Here is a 21,342-nt window from a genome sequence, read left to right on the forward strand (position 1 = left end):
TGGGAGGTCCGTGAAAGCCCCTCAGTTCCTGGATGCTCTGGTGCACTGGGCTTGTTCATGGAGAATGTGATGAAGGAGGGGGCCTTGCTTTGGGGCCTGGGCCCCAGCTGCCCACTCTTCCCATCCTGGTCCTGTGTCTTCTTCCAGGAGGGGACCCTCCTCATTTTAGCCTCAACCCTCCTGGATTCCACAGGTGCAGGTGAGGGAGGCAGCCGGGGCCATGGAGCTCCCAGTGTCTTCAGCCGGGTTAGCCCAGGCCTGCCTTCCTGGGGCCCATGGTGTCGTGGGAATGTCACAGGCCTTAGGAAGGGGGGTGGGGGTGGGGGTGCCAGGGGAGGCTTGGCCAGGTTTCCCCTCAGGGAAACCAGGGAGCATCTTGCACTTGGGGAATCTTGAAGTACGCCAGGCAGAGGGGTCCGGCTCAGGGAAAGCAAAGAATGAGGGGTGCAGGCAGCAGTGGGAAGCAGCAAAGGGCCTCAGGAAGGGGAGTGTGTGTGCACACATGTGCATATGCACGCAGGGGTATGCACGCAGGGGTGTGCACGCAGGGGTGTGCATGTGCTGCATGTGCTGCACGTGCATGGAGGAGGGAGTCGATGCGGGGAGCCCCAGCCAGAGGCGGCCTAGAGAGGCGCCCCCATGGAGGGCCTTCCGCACCAGGCCCAGGGCAGCGGGCAGCTGCAGGGGGCTCCGGGAGGGCAGGAGGGCAACGGGGGGCAGCCCCCGTGCTGTGGAGCAGCCTCCCTGGCTGCCCCGGGGTGCAGCTGGGGAGAGAGGCAGCCCAGCCGGGCGGGGGCAGCGGTACAGGCAGGAGGGTGAGGAGGCATCAAGGGTGACAGGTGGGGCACCTGTCACTCCCAAGCGCTGGGTCCCGGTGACTCTGGCAGGAAGGGGAAGCCGGCGGCCCCCATGGAGGAAGCCAGGGAGCGCCCTGAACAGGGCCACACGGCAGGGGGGCTCCCAGGGGAGGGTGCCCTGAGTCCCCCGCCCCCCCGCCCCCAGAGGTGAGCCGCAGGGGCTGGAGTGCCAGTCCTCAGCTCCCTGAGCTGATGCACTGGATGGAAGGACAGCAGCGTCCGTTAGCGTCCCTCCTGAGGAGTGCACGGTCGGCGGAGCCCGGGCCCAGGAGCAGCACCCAGCGTCTGTCCCCAGCAGCGATCACACAGGCTCACATCACACCCAGGGGGTGCTGAGACCTGAAATGTCACTTCAGGTCCTGACAAGTGGGCAGGGGGGTACGGGCCCGCGTGAGATCTGGCTGTGGCTCCGACCCGGGCGCCGCCACTGACACGTTCTGCAGACGTCTGCGTGCGTCTCCCCTCGTCATCTGTGTTTTCTTGTAAAAGCGCCATTCTAAGGACGTGCTAGACGGGCTTCGCAGGTGCCCCAAGGAGTCACACAGACCGAGGCAGCACCCCGAGACGGAGAGCGGGACCCCCTCTGCAGCTCGGACACGGGGTTCCCGGGTTGAATCGTTTAAGACAGCTTTGTTGGTTTTTCCCAGATTTCCCGCTGTGTGGCCCTCTGTCCCCCTGCACCCCCGCCACCATCCTCTTCATCGGCTGAGGCTGCGGGATAGAGTGGGTGCCCCGTTCCCACCACCCCTCGGCTCCACTGCCTGCTTTTGGGCGAGTTTCTGCCCGAAGCGCTACTGACTTTGATGCTTAGCGGGACTTTTCACTTCAGACCCTTGGAGCACCCGCCTGGGACGGAGGGCTGCCGGTGTCTGGTGCGGGTCACAGCACGCGGGTCCCGTGGGGGCTGGCTGAGACGCAGAGTCCGCATAGGCAGGTGCAGGCTGGGCCCGAGACCCCCACGCCCCATGCAGGGGCCAGAGAGTGTCCGGAGAACCTACAACGAAGACAGAAACAGTAAGGTGGGTTCTTACAGCCCAGCCCATGGGGAAGGTTCCCTGGTGATGCCGTGGGCGGACCAACCACGAATAGTGAACGTTCCATAGGCTCGCTGACCTGTGGCTGGGGCTCGGCGGGGACAGGACAGGTGGCCTCCTGGTAGGGGTCGGACTAATCACGGACCCCTCTGAGCGGGTCTCCCAGGAGCTCGAAGCCCCGGGGCCCCTTCCCGGGCCCAGTTCTCTTCCAGGGCTTGGGGCTGCAGAGGTACGGGCTTCTCCACATCTAGAATGCCTGCACCGTAGAAGGTTCCAGCCCCACGCCCCGTGTCTGCCCCTGAAGTTACAGTGAGGGGTCCCGTGGAGGGAACAGGTGGAGGGACTAGGGGTGGCAGGTGGGGTGGGGTAGGACAGCAGGCTCCTGGGCCACAGGCTTGCACTAGCCGCAGCCAGCTTGGGGCCTGGCCTGAGCTCCCTGGTGGCCAAAGTGAGACCTGACCGGGGATGTGGCCTTCGTCGTAAGAAAGTTTGGTTCTCGGAAGGGATGCTGGTGCTTCATCCAAGGCCAAGGCCCGCACATCTGTACATGAGACGTTCTGTGGATTGCGGGGAGGAAGCTGAACCTGGTCCTTTAAATTATGTGACCCCTGGTCCTGAGTTTTCATGTCATTTACCCATTTATGACAAGATGTTTCGGTTTACCTTAAATGTTTTTTGAACAAGGCTGGGTGTAACACTAGACCTGCTCCCAGCCCAGGTGATGAGCTGCTCCTCTAAGGGGGGGTCCTGGGGGCAGCCCCTCCACTTCTTCAGGACCCAGGCTCTGCATCCACCCTCCTGGGGGCTCACCTTCTCCATCACAGGTGAGGCACCACAGGCTGGCGTATGGGGTCTCCCTCTGCCCAGGGCAGTATTTTGTCAGAGCTCTGGGGTCCCCACAGACAAAGGCCACACCTGGCCGTGAGTCCCTGTACTAGCAGGTGCCACCAGAGTCCCCAGGGGCCTGGGATGCCCAGACCTCTGCAAGGGAGCCCTTAACACTAGAAGGTGGGCACAGAACAGAGGACCCAGCCCCCCGGTGAGGGCAGAGCCACACAGGTTCCTGCCATTTCTGGCCTTGGCCTGGCCCTTCTGCCTGGAGGGGACCCTGCTGATGGTCATCACCCCCATCCCAATCCATTAGCTGGCTCCAAGCCTATCCTGGGTTCCAGGAGGGAGCTGGGAGCCAAGGAAGGCAGTTCAGGGATCTCAGCCCCATTGGCCCAGCCGAGTGGCCCTTCTCATTAGTTCTCCGACCTGGAACAGGCTTCCGGCCCAGTTCCCGAGGCTGGGGTTGCTCACTCTTGTCCTCCCAGCTGCCCGGCTGCCCCCTACTCGGGGCGGCCCACCTGTTCCTGGAGCACCTTCCAAGTGCCGGGGCGGGGGCGGGGGGGGGGGGCACGGAGCTCGTGAAGTCAGTACATTCCCATCTCACAGATGACAAGCCAGAGCTCCTTCTGGCCGGCCGCCCCACGGCACATCTGTGCCCTGAGCTGAAGCGGGGGCTCCTGGCTGGGTCTCCTAGGAGATACGCAGACGGCTCCTTGCGCAAATCCCCATGGCTGGCGGGCCCTGTGTCACCATCAGTGAGCCTCCCCTCCTGACCACCCAGTGCACAGCACTCTCCAGCCCCCATCCCGTGGGCCCCCTCCCTACCTCCAAGAGATGAACTCGAAGGGTGAGCCCTTTGAATGGGGCAGGGGGTTGCCTTCCAACCAGATGAGAAACATCCCCACCCGGCCCACAAGAAACCTCACGTGCTCTTCCCTCGCTGGTGGCCGTGCCCATCCCTGACCCTATGCGTGTGCCCTTCCTACCATGGTCCCAGCCACTCCTAAGAGGCTACCCCGCCTTCCAGCTCTTCCTTTTCAGGGCCTCTGAGCCCCACTATCAGGATGGGGCAGAGGAACTGGGCCCCAGCAACCTGCCCTGGGACCGAGATGTGAGATCTGGGGGTGAGCCCCGGGGAAGGAGGTCTGGGGCCTGGCGTCACAGACATGAGCTCGGGATTGGGGCAGACAGGTTTTATTCCATCCTCTTCCTGCCCACGGCCAGCCGCCCCGGGCAGAGTGAGGACGGGTGGCTCGTGGGTCTGGGTCAGGCACACACAGGTCACGCTGTGGCCTGAGGCGAACGGGAAGGGGTTAGGCAGGTCTGTGACCGACCCCCATTGCTCTGGGGATCATTCTGGAGGCCCGGCTGAGTCACAGGGTTCGGTGTCCACGGGGGTGGACACTGGCGGGCCGGGGCAGGCTGGGGGCGGTGGCAATGTCTGTTCCATGCACACACGGCTGCCCAGCGGACCTGGTGACCTGTGAGGCAGGTGGAGCAGCCAAGAGGCCCCAGCACGGAGCGGGGCTGGGGGCTGGGGTGGTGGTGGTTTTTCCAACAGAGACTCAGGAAATGGCAAAGTGGCTGGCGCCCACAGGAAAGAGTAAAAAAACCTCTTGCACACATGCACCCGACAGGCACACACACGGGGGCAGTAAAAACGCGGGGCCCTCACACAATGCTCTGCCGACCCCCAGCCCCCTCGAACTCCGATGCGCCAGAGCCACGGGCCCGGCCAAAGTCAATGAAGATTCCTTCCGAATCCGAGTCCACGGATTCCAGGATCTGGTCCACCAGGTTTTCTGGACTAGAGGAGGGCGGGGAGCCGTGGGCCGCGCCTGGGCCAGGCTCGGGGGGCTGGCTGGGGGGGTACAGTCTGCTGGGGCACGGCCCCGACTGGGGCACTGGAGATGGTCTGAAGGCCCCGGCGGGGCCCTGGCCAGGCGAGTCAGAGAAGCCCTGGGGCTCGGGGCAGGACGTCATCTCCGAGACCGAGTGCCTGCGGATACCAGGGCCACCGGCTGCTGCACCCTCAGCCTCGTGCTCCGCCACGGGGTTCAGCAGCGGGGTGTTGTAGCTCTTGGAGCGCACCACGGGGTTCTTGGCCAGAACGTCCCCTGAGCGGGAGCGGCGCAGGAAGTGCTTCTCTGCAGAGACAGACAGACGAGGTGTCAGGCCCGGGAGGCCAGGGGCCAGGTGGGCAGCAGCCACTTGGCAAACCCAGGCACCCGTGTGTTCCAGGCCCTTCCTGGGCCCAGAGGACAGCCAGCACCTCCTGTGTGCTTAGCTCTGCATGAAAGGACAGCCACGGGGAAAAGCCAAATTGGTGTGGATCCTTGACCCAGTCCCCGTCCACCACTCCTGTTGGGGCAGCTCAGAGAGTGAGGGAGAGGCACGCGGGTCCCCACCCCAGCTCTGACACTGGGTCTGTCCCCACATCACTTCTTTGTTCCCCTGGATGGGCAGGAGCTGGGCGGGGGCCGGCTCAAGTCAACTGCTTGGTTCAAATGTGCATGTGCCTCAGTTTCCCTGCCTGTGGAAAGTCAAAGATCTCAGCACTTCCTACGTGCCAATGCTTTCCCAGGCAGACACAGCTCCTCCTGCGTCAGACCTGGAGTCTGGCGTGTGTATGTGGGGAGGACAACAAACCCACGTGGGTGCCCACAGACCAGGTAGTGGTGAGTGCTGGAATGGGGGGTGGGGGCAGGATGACAAAGGGTCTTCTCACGTGATGGCGGGGCTGGGGTTTTATTCGGAGCGTGCTGGGTGCCCCAGAGGGCAGGAGATGGTGGCTGGGCCTGGGGGGGGGCCAGGATCTCAGGCTCCCACTCGGGGCCCCCAGCTCCATGGAGCGGCCACCATGTGGCAGGACTGAGCGTGGTGAGCGGCTCAGGGCCCTTTCCAGGGCAGGAGACAGGTGCTCCCCACCAGCGGCCAGTGGGCACTTCCAAGGAGCCCCTGTGCACCGTGCCCCGTCCACCACGTTTTCATGCACCTCTCTCCAGCCTGGCTCCCCTTCCTTCAGCTCACCGGTCACTTCCGGTGGCGGGGGGGGCTTCCCTGGGCTTCCCACCCTGGCCCCCCCATCACCCAGGTATGGAGCCCCTTGGACTCTCATCTGCTTGGTCCCTGGTGGTGAGAGCCCACGTGGCTGGGGCTTGGTCTGTGAGGACCCCCCAGGGCCAAGAACAGGGGCCGGGGCACAGCAGACGCTGTTTACTGAGCCCAATGAACCAATGGGGCATCTGTTAAAGGAGCCACGTGGCTGGCTTCTGCCCTTCAGGCCAGGCAGCCCCACCCCTGCGATCCCCAAACAAGCTGGGTTCCTTGGGCTCTGGGCCTTTGCACATGCTTGTGCCCTCTGCTGGCCAACTCTTGACTTTCAGGACAGAACTCGGATGGGACCTCACTGGGAACACAGAAGCCTCTGCCGGGCTGTAGGGGAGTCGTCATGTCGCCGTGTGTGGCGTTGGCCCACCAGGTCCCTGCACACAGCAGGGCTGGTGAATGCTCCGGACCGGTCTATGCCTGACAGAAAAGCCCATTCCCAGTGGGATCTGGTTCTGGCCGTCTATTCCCTGGGGAGCCTGGATGGCCGGATTCCCTGGTGGGCCTGGGCAGCGGTGGATGGGGCCAGAGGTTACCCAGCTCCCCGCCCACGGCCCAGTCAAGCCCTACCCAGGATGCAGGAATGTGTGAAGGGGCCCTCGCTGGAGTAGAGGCCGTAGGTGCCCAGGTAGGGTGACACCACCTTCTGGATCAGCGTCTCCAGCCGCAAGTAGTCCTTGGTCACACCCCGGGACTCGTGCACCCCCTGCAAGAGAGGGAGGGAGGCGGGTGGTCACCGGACAGGTCCTCGCCTGCCCGGCCCAGTCAGACTGAGCTCAACAGTCACCACCAACAGCCAGACCCCCGGGTTTCTGGCCCCCACCCGAGCCCGTGGTGACCTCCCTTCCCAGCCTTCTTGAGTCAGGGTGTCTGTCCCTCCCTGCTTTGACACCCTCGAGGCTGCCCTCTGCACATGGCAGCTGGAGTGGCCTGAAAGATTGTGACACCCTGTGGCCACACCAGGTTGAGAAACCTGTACTCTGCCCTTTGGAAGAGAGCCCCCCAACCCCAACCCCAACCCCATGCACTGGCCTCCCAGAGGCTCCAGGCAGTCCTGGGGGACGCACCAGCTGACCTCACTGAGCGACAGCATCACCGCCCTGGGGGCCCTTGCTCCTTGCCCCAGGGAGGCTGCCCCCCTTCCTCTCCACACTGCCGCCTGGCCCTGCCAGCTGTCCACTTCCTCCCTGACCCCCCTCATCCGAGCTCTGAAGGGAGCTCCACCTCCTCCGGTTCCATCAGAGCCAGAGCCCGAGGAAGGCAGCCGCCCGGAGGACAGCCTGGGTGTTGCTGAGGGGGTGCAAGCTGGTGCCCCAGCATCCCCGGCAGAGGGCTGGCACAGTTGGGCTCCAGTGAGCGCTCACAGAGTCACTGTCTGAAGGAATGAGGGGACAACATCCCTCCTCAGGGGGCTGCTGCTGGTTCACAGCACATGACACCCTTAGGACATCAGATGACAGCTACAGACAGCCACACTGCCTACGAGAAACCCACAGACTAAACGTAAAGGGGTGAGGGGTGCCTGGAGGGCTCCGTCAGTGAAGGGTTCGAATTCTGATTTTGGCTCAGGTCACGATCTCAGCGTCATGGGATCAAGCCCCTCACTGGGCTCCATGCAGGGCAGGGAGCCTGCTTAGGGTTCTCTCTTTCTCTAAAAAAATAAATAAAAATAAATAGAAGCAGAGGGTTGAGAGCTGTGCCACGCCGATGCCAGTCTCAGGAGGGCAGGAGCAGCCAAGTTACTTCAGACAGGGTGGACTCTGGCCCAAGGAGCATCATCAGGAGTCATGAAAGTCATGACATAATGATACAAAGGTCAACTCTCTGGGATGGTGTGACAACCCCTAAGGTGCCTGCACCTAATAACAGAGCATCCGACCAGGTGAGGCAAACTGCTAGAGCCACGGGAGGGGCCGTGAATCCACTCATGGTCGGGGACCTCAACCCTGCACAGAGACAGACAGAAACTCGGGAAGGACACGTGGAACTCAATGCTACCCCCAATAGACTGGATCTCATCACGAGCAGACTGCTCTCCCCCGACGACGGCAGAACATGCATCCGCAGCTCCCGTGGGACACCTGCCAGGTCCGGCCACGTTCGGGGCCGTGAGATACACCTTCACACATGGACAAGGACCGAAATCCTACAGTGCCTGCTCTCAGACCACAGGAGCATGAAGCCAGGACTCAGAACAGGAAGACAACCAGGAGATCCCCAAATACGTGCAGATGAAACAACTGACTTGCTTTGAAATAACCCATGGGTTGAAGAAGAAATCTTAACAACTAAAAGGTTTCTGGTGAGGGATGCCTGGGTGGCTCAGCGGTTGAGCACCTGCCTTCGGCCTGGGGCCTGATCCTGGAGACCCAGGATCGAGTCCCACATCGAGCTCCCTGCATGGAACCTGCTTCCCCTCTGCCTGTCTCTGCCTCTCTCTGTGTATCTCTCATGAATAAATAAATAAAATGTTTTGGGTGAAATGAACATGAAAACACAGTGAATGCACTGGAGACCATGCCCTGAGGGAAGCTGTAGCATCAAATGAATATACTAGGACAGAGAAAGCTGAAAGCCAATGATCTAAGCTTCTATTTCAGGAGACTAGAAAAAGGAAGAGCAAACAAAGTTCGAAGAAAGCAGAACAAATATAATAAGAGTAGAAGTAGGCGAGCCGAAGACAGGAAAGCCTCAGAGATAATCAACGCAACCCCAAGCTGCTCCTTGGAAAGACCAGCAACGTCTCTAAGCCTCCAGCCAGGCTGACTAAAACAGAGGATGTGAATTCCTAACAGCAGGAATGAAAGAGGAGCCATCACTACAGACCCCAGAGGTCTGGGCAGTGGGGTTCTAGGTTGCCATGAAGGACCCCACGTTCCCTGGAGCCCCCTCCACCCCCAGCAACAGCGGCAAGGATGACCACGATGCTTCCGCTCAGCTGGGCCATTCTGTGAGTTTCACACTGCTTCACTCCTGAGACCTACAAAGGATGTCTGTCTCTGCCCCCGGGTGCACAGGGAGAGAATGGGGGACCAGGGGCTGCATGCCTGGCAGGCACTCCGATGCACAGTTGCTGCCCCGGGGCCTGGGAAGGAGAACGGTCACTCTGCTGGAGAAGCACAGGGAGCACAATTGGTCCCAAGCACATGCTCACCAGCAGCTGTGACATTAGATCCATTTGGGACGGGAAAGCAGTGAGGACAAGGGCACCGGGGGCATGAGACAAGCTCCTTCAACGTGCAGGCCGGGTGGGGAGTGGGGCAATAGCACAGGTGTGCGGCCAGGGCTGTACCCATGGGGTAGGGGGTGGGGGCAGGAGGGCAAGTCCTGGAGGCCGCAGGGCCAAGCCCGGGAAGCTGTGTGAGGCAGAGAGGCCACCAGGGGGCAGCACTGCCCAGCCTGGCCCCCACCTACCTGTGTTCTTGGGATCAAGGTGAGACCCCCTTCCTGGCTCTAAATCTTGGTCCAGCCACTGGGTTCCCAGAAGCACCACCAGGGGCTTTACACCGGGTTTAACCCCCTTAGTGCTGGAATGTGCCCTGCAGGCAGGCAGTTTCACTGTCACACAGGTGAGAAAAGAGGCTGAGACACACTGTCCTGAGGTCCCATTTCCATCCAGCCAGGGGCCCCGAAAATCCTTCCAAATCTGTGGCAGGCCCGGCACCAGCTCCCACCCAGTACAGTTCACCGAGCCCTAGACCTCCACATTCTTCAGCCCTTCCCTGCTCTGGAACCTTCACTGGCTGCCCCCTGACCCCAGACCAGCCTCGCAGACCCTACTTTAGAAGGGCACCCACATGCTCGGGGGATACAGAACACTGACCTGTCCTCGCCTCATCAGACGCAGGCGAGGACAGGCCTCATCAGCCCTGGATGGACGAGGACTCTACACCCCGCCTGTACCATGGGGCGGCTGACGGTCCCTAACCTTGTCTTGCCACAGTGTGGTAACTGCGGGACACTGTGCCCATCACGGGGCCGGAGATGCGGCCGTTCGCAAAAAGCCGTGTTTGCAGCACAGGCTGGTGGCCCGTCAGCCCCTCTGCGGTCTCGGGCGGGCCACTCACTCCCAGGGGCTGGAGGGTGGCCGCCAACACCTTGCGGCTGCCGCCTTCCTGAAGCTGCCCTGGCGGGTACACAGAAACCTCTGGAACCACCATGGGCAGGTGGCCAACAGCCCCGACGATGGACTGGGGAGGGGCGTGAAGGCACGGCAGCCCCTGCCCATGAGGGACACCCCAGGCTCCCCAGGGAACCAGGCGGAGGCCAGGCCTGTCCTGAACGCTCACCTTCCCCCAGCACCTCCTGGGCTCCTCCTGCTTCCCTCTCCCCTCACAGGTTTTTCCTGAGAAGCATCCCGGATGTGCCACGTGGACCCGAATGAGTCTCAGGCTCTGCCTCTGGGGGGCCTGGCCTGGTGCCCAGAGATGCGCCTCCGTGGGCCCCCACCCACCTGCAGCACCAGCAGCATCTGGACGATGGCGGGGGGCACGCGGGCGTGGGTGCGGGCCAGCGCGTCCTCCAGCTTCACGCTCAGGGTGATGGTGTTCCGGAAGTGCAGCAGGGCCAGCTGGCGCACTGACGGCTCCTTGCCCTGCAGACAGAGTGCCGCGTCCCCCGCCCTGCTGCCGTCACGAGACCCCTGCCTCCCCCCGCATCCACAGATCCAGGCCCCACTGACCCTCGGGGCCCCCCTTCCACCTCATCCCGCTCCCGGACAGCCCCGGTCCTGAGGGGAGGCTCCTGCCCCACACCGAGGCCCTACTGTGTGCCAGGCAGGGCCTACCACGCACTGCTCAGGGCTTTACAGGCCTGTACCAGGGGAATGTCCTTATTTCCCAATTGTGGGCGGGAAACTCGTTCTGAGATGCCCAGGGACATGCCCGTGACCGGGTCGGGCCATGACCTGGGTCCCAGGTGTCCTGCAGCTGGGGGCCCCTCACCTGCACCGGGTAGAAGATGGCCTGCAGCGTGGGCAGCACGTCACTGAAGAAAAAATCCCAGGTCTCTGCCAGCGAGTCCAGCAGTTTCTGTCCTGTGGGCACAGGCAGCCGTCGCTGCTCACCGCCCCTACCCCGTCCTCTCTCCCGTGTGCAGGAGGACACAGGAGCTGTGGGCCGGGCTCCGGGCCTTGGAAGGCCCCCCACCCCCAGCACTTGGCAGCCCCGTGGCCTGGGGTCCGCTCTGTGGCCTCCCTGTGCCTCAGTTTCCCCATCAATAAAGTAGGACAGTGCAGGGGCTAACTTCCCAGTGCCGCGGGGATGAGGTGAGCTGTGACAGGGTCCCCGTGACGGGGCCCAGGGTGGAGGCGGCACTGGCTAGCACTGGCTGGAGGCTCCCATCCCCTCCTCAGCCTCGTCCTCCCCTCCCCCCCGAGTCCCATGTGACCCCCCAGAAGGCGGGGAGTCCATCTACCCACACCGATGTTTACAGAGCACCGACGCTGGGCACCGGGGACCTGTCACAGGACGGGGAAGCAGGACCTCGAATGGCGTTGTCTGCCCGTGGAAGGAAGGGGTGACCTCAGTGGGCAGATGAAAAGACAGCCTCTGAGATTCAGGTCTTTTTCCTCGAGGGCCCTGGTCCCTGTCACCCTGGGCTGCCCAAGGTGGGATCTGGGGGGCCAGGGAGATGGCGTCCAAGAACAGCATGTCCCAGGTAGGGCAAAAGCAGACAAGTGAAGAGGATGAGGCAGGGAGGGCTTCCTGGAGGAGGTGCCATCCAAACTGATGGAGGCGGCTGGGTTTGCCAGGTTGGACACCCTCAGGGTGGGAGCCGCACAAGCAGATGTGTGGAGGGCAGGCCTTTGGTCAAGCTCTGGGCACCTGTGCAGCCCCCGAGGGAGGAGGACACAGGCTGGCTCTGGGCTCCCCCAGGAAACACAAAGTGCAGAAGCCTGGGCCCTGAAGCCTGGGCCCTCCCAGCAGGGATGAAGCCCTGCTGGGTCTGGGATAAGCAGGTCCCGGCTCGTGTCGCCAAGGCCCCTGCTGCGAGGTGGGACCCCCCTCCCCCCTGGAAACCAGGCTAGTGACCGGCTGGATAAAAGGGGGTGCAGGGGTGTCTCTGGGTGAGGGGGGTGAAGTGCCACAGGCTGGCTGCCTCCCCAAGTACTGCTCATGGGGGACAATCTCGAGGCTCCCAAGGGACGGCGAGGCAGACAAAGGCCTTCGCCTCCTGTCTTACTTTCTTTGGGCTCTGGGCCCCACACGTTCCATCCACAAAGGCCCAGATCTGTGGGGCTGCGGGGGCTCCGCGGGGCCCGGGGGGCGCCCCAGGCAGCCCATCCGACAGTGGCAGGGCCTCCGTGCGCAGCCCATCCGCTGGCACTGGGGCTCTGGGGCAGCAGCCAGTCCCGGGGCCCGCACCTAGCTCCGCAGAACCCGGGGGGGGGGGGGGCCGCTGCCCGTGGAGCTCTGCCCGTACAAAGGTCCCTTCAGGTCCCTGCCACCCCTGGCAAGAAGAAAGGCGGCTCAGTTCCCGGGGCCGGCCGTGGGGTGGCTCTGGGCGTGGGCCAGGCCGCAGGGTGGAAACGCTGCGGAAAGCACATGTTGTCAAACACGGACACCAGGCCCCATCAGAGCCGCACGCTGACCAAGAGGCCGGGAAGCACGGCCTCGCCCACTGGCTGCGGTCTCCCGCGGGCTGAAGTCTAGGGGCACCAGCGAAGGGGCGGCAGGGCTGTGGGGGGTTAGTTTCAGGTGGCACAGTGGAAGACCCCAGGGGAGTCCTGCGACTGGAGCCTCAGTGTGTGATCCTCTGATGACGGGCATGATGACTGTCCTTGCGTGCACGGGGCGGCAGGCTCGCGGAGAGCAGGCCACAGGCACAGCCACTGGTGGGCGCAGCTGGGCCGCGTCCGTGCTGAAGCTCAGCCGAAGCCAGGTTCTCATCCGTCTCCCTTGATCAGCCGGGGAGGCCGGAGGGCACCAGGCTGATCTTGGCTCTGGTCTCAGCCCCGTGATGACCACAAGGCAGCAGAAAAGGCCGCAGCGGGGGCTCTGAGGAGGCCAGGTGGCCAGGAGGACGGCCCGGGGGAGTCAGGGCCATGGCCACTGTGCGGTTTGGCCAAATGGTCTGTAATAGGCTGGGATTCCTGCGGGACGAGGGAGGCCCGGGCCTAGGGCCTGGAGCCTGCAGGAGCCCCCGAGCTCCTCCCCAGAGTCCTGGAGCATCTGACAACCAAGGAGCCATCCTGGCGGCAGCCGGAGCCCACTCCTGTGAGCCACGCTCCAAGACCACGGAACCACACGCGGCCCCGGAGGGAGACTCCAGGTCTCCCATTTCCAGGAATCACTGGGCCTGGGAGCTGATATCCAAGGCCCGGGTGGAGGCTGGAGCGGGGTAGGCGGCAAGGTCCTGGGGCTGCCCACAAGGCCCCCTGTCGCCCTCCAGCAGAGGCACCGTTGAGGACACTGCTGGCCACAGGGAATCGTCTCGAGAGCTGCCCTGGGAGCCACACCGGGGCAGGAGGTGGATGGGGCAGACTCCAAAGGCCACCCCTTGGGGTGTGGTGCTGGCTATGTCCCCACGGCATGGACTGAGGGGGGCCGAACTTCCTCCCGAACAGACCACGTTTTGAGGCCTGGCTCGAGGGTCACCATTTTCGTGTAGTCCTCCCTGACTGCCAAGACAGAGCTAACCTTTCCTTCCCCAGGCCCTCCCTTCAGCCTGACGTTCGGCACGCTGAACTGTCACCGTCTGGCCCACATCTGTGTTCCTAGCTGGGCCATTGGTCCCTGCCAGGCAGGGCTGATCTCCTCCATCTCCGAGCCCCCAGAGGCTACCTGGGGCCTGACCCGTAGTGAGCACGCGGGTGGAGCCCATCCAACCCCACAGCGCTGGGATGGGGATGCTGAGGTTCAGGCCTGTGGCGGGAGGGCAACGGCAGGCCAGGCCCTGTGGCCCCCAGACTGGGGCTCCGTGCCCGTCCCTGAGGCCTGGGGAGGCTGGACGGCGCCGGCACTCCCCGCTGGTGGCCTGGCCGACACAGCCGCTGCAGGCGGGCTCTCCTGAGCTGCACAAAGCTTCTCTTCTCTGAAGATCCCGGCTCCCCTGGGCTGGAGCCGGTGGGTGGCACAGGCACTTCTGGAATGTGCCAAGTAAGGAGAGGGGCGTGGGAGGGCGTCTCCACCAGGTGCCAGAGCCTCACCACCCTGCCCTGCTGGCTCAGCCGCCGCCTCCTCCAGGAAGCCAGCCTAGGCCTCTCCCTCCCCTCCCAGGCTCCTGTCTCCGAGCCTCCGCCCGATACAAGGAGGGGTGTAGGAAGCACAGGGGACATGCTGCCCTGAGTTCCTCCGCTGGCCAGGGGGTCCTCCTCTGTGCCGTGGGCTACCAACCCTTCGCCCTAGGATCCGAGTAAACTCAAGGAAAAACCTGAAGCAGTAGTAGAACCAGGCTGGTGCCTCAGTTTCCCTGTATGTGCAGTGGCTACAGTGATGCTATCTCCTTGGCCCGGATGTTGGGGATCCAAGGAGTCAGCAGCTGGCCAACACCCAGGACGGTGGAGCACAGAGCGAGCCAAGTGCCTGGTGCAGAGAAAACGCTCAACAGACGCTGGTGGAGCCTGAGCTCAGCACGGGGCCTTGCACGGAACAGGCCTCAGCATAGGCTCCTGGGTCTCCGGAGATGTTGCTGGGATGGAGTTCAGGCACCAGAGGCCCCGGGGCAGTGAGGGGAGGCAGGGCCTCCACCCGATATCTCAGCCCTCCTGGGCTCTATTGCAGGGGTGCGGGAGGGGGGATGCTCTTCCCAATAAGGTTCCCTCCTAGGGTCACATCCTGGCCTGGCTGCCCTGCTGCCCCCCACCCCGAGCCCTGGGGCCACAGGTCAAGCTTCCCAGCAGTAGCGCGGCCCACACTTGGTCCCAGCTGCAGGGCCACCAGACTCACCCTCATAGAAGCGGATCTTGTCCCGCAGAATCACCATGCCTTTCGTCAGCAGCTGGTTCTAGAAAGCACGCACGGGGTGCTGTTACCGCCCCGGGGCTGCTGGGGGCAGGCAAGGCCCCCAGGAGCCCCCCAGCTGGCAGCCGAGGCCCAGGGGGCAGGGACTCAGCTGTGCCCGCCGCCCCCCAGCTCGCCCTGGGAGCACAGCGAACCCCCCAGAGGCCCGCTGCACAGGGCAGGTGGCCACCTTCATGTCCCACGATGAAGGAAGGCCCTCCATGCAGGCGGGCTGCAGGCTGGACATCCTGGCCTGGGAACCACATTGGGGACTTGAGGCCCAATGCGCCGGGTTCCCGCTGTCACGCCACCCCAGCATCACGGCCACTCATCTGAAGCATCCAAAAGGGGAACGCTCGGACACAGGGAGTGGATGGTAGCCGCCGGGGGCCATGGGGAGTGGTGAAGGGGGGCGGCTTGGAAATGTGGGGCTGCTGCTGGGGGCGGGTAGTAGGTTCTGGAATTAGCGGGGTTAGCGCCCTGAATGCCACTAACTGTATACTTGAAATGGGCACTGCACGAGTGTAACCCCGTGATAAACCTGTCATGCTGAAGAACCAACCCTACAGCTGCATGAAGTGAGGCCTTGCACTTGGAGCCCACCCCAGGCAGGTGGTGTGAGCCAGGCAGGCAGTTCCAGGATTTCACGGGCTCTGCGGGCTTTGGACCAGAGGAGCCATGACAAGTGTCAAGTAGGGCACAACCTGGGGACTGGGGGCCTTGCGGTGCTGATGCGGGCCAACAGCATCACCGTGTGAGCTCAGGGCACTGGGGCCATGCGGTGACCCAAACGTGGATGCTCAAGAGCCCACCCTGCTATGCCAGGGGATGAACGACCCGTCAGAAAACCAACCCCAGGGGCACCTGGGTGGCTCAGTGGCTGAGGCCCTGCCTTTGGCCCAGGGCATGATCCTGGAGTCCCAGGATTGAGTCCCCGCATCGGGGTCCCCACGTGGAGCCTGCTTCTCCCTCTGCCCATGTCTCTGCCTCTCTCTCTGTACCTCTCGTGAATAAATAAAATCTTTACTAAAAAAAACAAAAAAAAAAAGAGAGAGAGAGACAGAGAGAAAAGAAAACCAACCCCGTGTCTGCCATGTGCCAGGGCACGCATGGCATGAAGACTTCACCTGGATTGTTATTAACCTTCACGATGCTCCATGTGGGCTAGACGGAGAAACTGAGTCACGGTGGTGAGATGGTCCTGGGAACCAGTGCTCCATGTACCCACCAGGAACAGGTGACCCCCACCCTTTCTGGGCAGCTCAGAAAGCAGCCCCAGCCCCGCGGAGAGCAGACCACCCACCTGCAGGTACTCCGTGAAGAAAGACCCCAGCTCTGTCTTCAGCAGCTGCCTGTAGGCCGGAGGGGACACGGGAGTGAGGGACAGCAGGGCTCGGAGCCTGCGCGGCATGGGGGGGGGGGGGACACGCCCCACCTGTCCCCACACCGAGGGCCTCTGTGCTGCTTGCCCCAGGCTCTTGGGCACCTGCCACCATTTCACACAAGAGGCAGCTGGAGGCTCCCCAAAGGCAGAGTGGGGGCCATAGGCACCCGTTACGTTCTCAGGGGACACAGGCAGACGTGGGGCTCCAGCCCCTCAGCTCCATCCCTCCCCCTGCAGCCGCTGCACAGCCCCTTCCCCTCCCTCCATCCTCCCGGTCGTCCTTCCCAGGGCATCTTCACGCGGCTCCTCCCATGCTCCACCCTCAGCAGGCTCAGAGAGGTCAAGTGACTCATCCAGGGCCACACAGGACACACCGAGCTGGGCTCTGACCCTTGTCCTTTGTACTCAACGTTGACAGCTCTGTGCTGCACACCTCTGGGGGCTGAGGGAACAGCGGGTGTCCTGGCCCAGACCCAGCACAGCCTGAAATTCTTGGGCGCTGTCAATGTTAGGCCCACCTGTCCTCTCCCTCCCCCTTGGAGCTGTGTGCACACGTGCACACCTACACTCGGGGGTGGGGTGGGGACCGAACTCACCACCCCCCCCGTACCCACTCTGTGGCTGCTCTGGTCCTCAAAGGCCTTTAGGGGCTGCAATGCTTTACTTTCCTGAAAGTGGGGACCCTCCAGGACTGGCTGTCCCCCGGGGGGTAGGGGCGGGGGGATAAGTGTAGCCCAGAGGGCAGGTGGTTCGCGTGAGGTAACTAGCACCCCAGCAGCTGACCAGCAGTCACCCCTGGAGCTGGGGGCTTCGGGCAGGATCTGGAAGGTGTGGAGGCACAAGGAGGGGCCACAGCCCCTGATCTCCGGTCACGGACCGGAGCTCTCGACAGCTAGACGGGTGGTACCTGTGTGCCTGGTGGGATGGGTAAGGACCCCAAGGGTCAGTGCACCTGCAGCCGTCTGGAGGCAGCCCCGGGGCCCCGTCCCACACCCCTGCCCGGTGGCTTCTCTTAGCACAGGACCAATGTCAGGTCACTGCCCGACACTGTCCCCATGTAACGGTGAGGTTAACGGGGACGACATTCACCGGGCTGAGCCCCACCGGGACAGCAGGGGGTGGAGTGCTGCGCTGTGTGAAGCCAGTGACCCCGTGGTCAGCCCCCAGCCACCGTCCCTCCACCTTCTCCCAAGTCAGGGCTTCCAATAATAAAATGTGACCTGAGCTCCTGTCATGACCCCATGAACAGGCTCAGTATCTATCTCACGGTCCCCATGTGACACAAGGGGCCGCTCTGGGCAAGAGCAGAGGGAGAGGCTTCTGGAGCAAAGGGCAAGGAGGGAAGATCTTCTTTTAGGCCCAAGACTGAGCCTGGGTGAGTCCCCTCTGCACGTCAGGGGCCAGAGGGCCAGCCCCCCCCATGCTGCCAGTGCACCGTGCGAGGCCGGGCAAGGCAGGGTACGTCCCCTCCCCTGCCTGTATTCCAGAACCCCGGGGCCCAGGACACCCTAGAAGGTAGAGCAGGAGGGTGCGGGGTGTCAAGGGAGACCATGGCTTATCCTTGGTGTATACAGCAGGTGCTCAGTAAAGCCCTCCTTACCCTCTCCCTGGCCCAGTCAGTCGAAGTGAGTATGAGCATGAATGAATGAATGAACGTCTCCTTTAGGGCCAAGCAGACCCTCTGTCCCACTGCTGGCTGCCCCGAGCTCCCCACTACGTGTGCCCCTGAGCAGGGGCGAGGGGCATGGGCAGCCGAGCACTCCCATTTGTGCTCTGCCCACCAGCTCTCCCAGCTGCAGATGAGGGAAACCGAGCTCATTCTACAGATGTGCAAACTGAGGCCCCAGGGCCAAGTGGTGAGGTCCCTGTGGGTCCTGCTGGTCGCACTGCACCCGCACCCTTAGGGGAGCCTCCAGGCAGCCTACGCACCCGGACACCAACCTGTCCAGACAGGTCTGCGGGGGCAGCGGCACAGGCAGAGGTAGGGGCAGGAGCAGTGGCACTGGCAGGGGTAGGGGCAAGGGCAGTGGCAGGGGAAGGGGCACGGGCACAGGCAGGGCAGCCGATCTATACCCCAGCCAGAAGCCCAGGGGGCAGTAGGAGGGGCCTCAGGGCACAGCAGGTGGCCAAGGTCCTGCCCTGGGGCTCACACACCTCTCGGGCCCCAGGCAGACCAGGAGCTGCCTGAATGCTGTGGGACAGGCCACCCCAGGCAGACACCCGGGCAGCAGCGGCAGAGTCAGGACGGGCTCGGAACGCAGAGCAGCCTGGGCCATGGGCCTTTCACAGCTGAGCACAACCAGGCACCTGTGGCCTGATTCTGAGGGTGGGGTGTGCGAGGAGTCCTTCGGGGGCAATGCCGTCCGAGACGCGGCAGAAAGACGCGTCCTCTGCAACCCAGAGGGACTTAGTCTCTGTCTGGAGAAACTATTTTGCAAAGTGTGTCTTTTCCGGGGCCTCAGGAGAAGGTGATCAAAGGAATAAAAGGGTCAAGAGAGAGGCTGGATCAGCAGCCTGGATGCCACCCAAATCCACCCTGCACGCTTTAGAGACCACCACCTGGGATGTGAGAAGACAGCCCCCACGGGGGCGAGAGCCCAGTAAGGGTCCAGATCCACAACATATAAAGAACTCCCGCAACTCAACAATAGGAAGACATATCACCCGATTTACAAATGGGCCAAGCGGACGCTTCCCCCCAAAAAACGGGTGGCCAACGGGCTTCTGAGATGTTCCTGTCATTAGTCATAGGGGAAATGCAAACCCAAACCACAAGCCGGCACTTCACACCCACAAGTAGAATACAAACGCCCAGAAGTAACAAGTGCCGGTAAGAAGGCGGAGGACTGGCCACTCAGACGCTGCTGGCGGGAAGAGACGCCGCCGGCGCGGCCACCGTGGGGCACCCATCCCACCCTGGGTCACCTGGAGAAAGGAAGCCGCCCGACCACACACAGCCCCACCCTGCACGTTCATGGCCACGCCTGCGTTACAGCCCCAGGGGGCAGCAGGGGCCCAGGTATCTACCACTAAGTGAATGGAACCACGAAAGGCGGTGTCCCTGGCGTGGAATGTTATTTGGCCACAAGAGGGAACCAAGTATGGCACAGGGACGCCCCTGTGGTTTAGCAGTTGGGCGCCTGTCTTCGGCCTGGGGCGTGATCCTGGAGTCCTGGGATCGAGTCCCACACTGGGCTCCCTTCATGGAGCCTGCTTCTCCCTCTGCCTGTGTCTCTGCCTCTCTCTGTCTCATGAATAAATAAAATCTTAAAAAAAAAAAAAAAAAAAAAAAAACATGGGGAGGGAGGATGACGGCCAGACACCAGGGTCCTGTGACTATTCACCCCCCTTGGATTTATTTAGCCTTTCCCGGGCACAGCCAAAGAGCACCCCCACCAACCTGCCCACCCACCTGCGAGAACAGAGGGGAATGTGCGGTGACAGCATCAATGGCTCTGGTCACGGGGCCCTCTCGTGGGATCAAGGCTGATGACTGATGACATCATGTGTAATTAAATGCACTTGATGGAACGTGGCCACGTGCTGGAGAAGGGCAAGGGGCAGTCCCAAGGGACCCACAGGCCCCAGGGTCAGGGACCCGAGTCCCAGCTCCACTGACCAGCCCTGGGAACCCAAGCGACATGCCGTCTCTGCCTCAGTTCCCCCACCTGTAAAACGGTGACAATCAGGTCACCGCTGCTCGGGGCCGAAGGCGTGGGAAGCTTGCCAGCAAACCCTTGACGGAAGTGTTGTGAGCATAGTGAGTTAAGGACGCCCCGGACGGAAGGTTTGCGCGGGTTAGAGACACGCTCCCTGGGCAGCCACGGGCCAGGAGCTCCATGCCTCCCGTCGTGCCCGGCTGCCGCCTGCCCCTTGGGGGAGGGTTCTGGGGCTGGAGAGGGGAGCCTCTGTGCCCCCCAGCTCCCCAGCACACCCCCCCAAGGGAGGCCACCGCTCTGTGCTCGCCCCCCAGGGGTGGGGATGGGGACGCACCACCTGGAGGGGGAGACAGCTGAGAGCCAGACAGTCGTGACCACCGTTTCTGCCACCAGACGTGGGGGTGGGGAGAATGGGACACACGCTGGCTGCTTTGTTTGTGAATTTGGGAAGTGGTCTCCCTCCTTTTTGTTTACACATCCAGCAGATTCCCCAGGTTTGCCGCGAACTCCTGTCTCCCTCAGCGGATGCATTTGAGAACGACAGGGCTCCTGGGGCTGGCCCTGGGCGGCCCAGATGAGTCCCCAGAAAAGCAGGGTCCCCTGATGGGTCGCGTGTAGGGGCCCTGGGAGAGGCAACGAGCTCCTGCTCTGTGACTCCAGCTGCCCCTTCCCCACCCGGGCCTCAGTTTACCTGTCTGTAAAGGCCCCTTCCGCTCCGCTACACTGGGCAGCGGTGCCCTGTATGGAAACGGTCCCTATCCCAATGATGCTTTTCTCCCCATCTTGAGCTGATGAGGAGCTCCCCTCCCCAGATACTGACATGGGGACTGGCACGGGCCGGGGAGGGAAGGAGACAGCACGGGGGTAGGAAATCCCTCCTCGGGGCAGCTGCGTGACCCTGGGCAAGTGTCCTGACCCCTCTGAGCATCACCTCCTATACCATGAAGCAAGGCTGACAGCGCTGGCCTTGCACACCTCTTCCCCGGGGCAGATGGTGCTACGCTCACACCGGCAGCTCGGAGGGCCGGTCTGTCCCGGGCTCCCTCAGCAGTGCTCACCGCCTGGCCACCCACAGGAAATGAGGGGCGTTCGGCTGGGCTGGAACTGCCCTTCCGGGAACAACACTCCCGTCATTAGGCAGGTGGGTCCTTCCTCTTTAACAGAATAATATCCTTCGTGATGTTCGCCACCCGCGGGGAATGTGGGCGTCATCTGGAGCCACTGACCAAGGCCCACCCCGCTTCCCCTGAAAAGAAAGTCCTCAGGATGGGTGGGGGTGAAGGGCGGCCAGGGCCTGCGGTCGGGGTCGCTGCACACTGGGGTGTGGCCGGGGGGACCAGGGCCTGGCTGTGGCCTCCACCCAGGCGCTGCCTCCCCCGCCACTCACAGGCCCACGACGCGACGGGACGCTGGCCACTCACCGGACACCTTCGTTGAGGCTGAAGAGCTCCTGGTCAGGCAGCCCCTTGCGCTGGAAGACAGCGATGACCCCGTTGTGGATGCTGCAGGCGGGAGAAGGGATGGCGC

The 21,342-nt window shown here is 63.1% G+C and overlaps 1 protein-coding gene across 5 annotated transcripts in view; it reads right to left on the reverse strand.

Moving 5' to 3' along the window:
* Positions 1-3,900: 3,900 nt before the first annotated feature.
* The window catches only part of PRR5 (proline rich 5), a 51,151-nt gene continuing 33,709 nt past the window's right edge, over positions 3,901-21,342 (reverse strand). For 4 of the 5 annotated variants that reach the window (XM_072742149.1, XM_072742152.1, XM_072742153.1 and 1 more), the window contains exons 3-9: positions 21,237-21,317; positions 16,076-16,124; positions 14,719-14,776; positions 10,774-10,865; positions 10,284-10,424; positions 6,401-6,536; positions 3,901-4,869 (exon numbers count right to left, since the gene is read on the reverse strand). In XM_072742149.1, the coding sequence (XP_072598250.1) occupies positions 4,394-4,869; positions 6,401-6,536; positions 10,284-10,424; positions 10,774-10,865; positions 14,719-14,776; positions 16,076-16,124; positions 21,237-21,317 (1,033 nt within the window). In that variant the 3' untranslated portion in view covers positions 3,901-4,393. Of the gene's footprint in view, positions 4,870-6,400; positions 6,537-10,283; positions 10,453-10,773; positions 10,866-14,718; positions 14,777-16,075; positions 16,125-21,236; positions 21,318-21,342 lie in introns of all 5 variants that reach the window. The other variant, XM_072742150.1, reaches the window with a different exon arrangement.

The sequence above is a fragment of the Vulpes vulpes genome, chromosome 16, assembly GCF_048418805.1.
Source record: "Vulpes vulpes isolate BD-2025 chromosome 16, VulVul3, whole genome shotgun sequence".
NCBI classification, from domain to species: Eukaryota; Metazoa; Chordata; class Mammalia; order Carnivora; family Canidae; genus Vulpes; species Vulpes vulpes.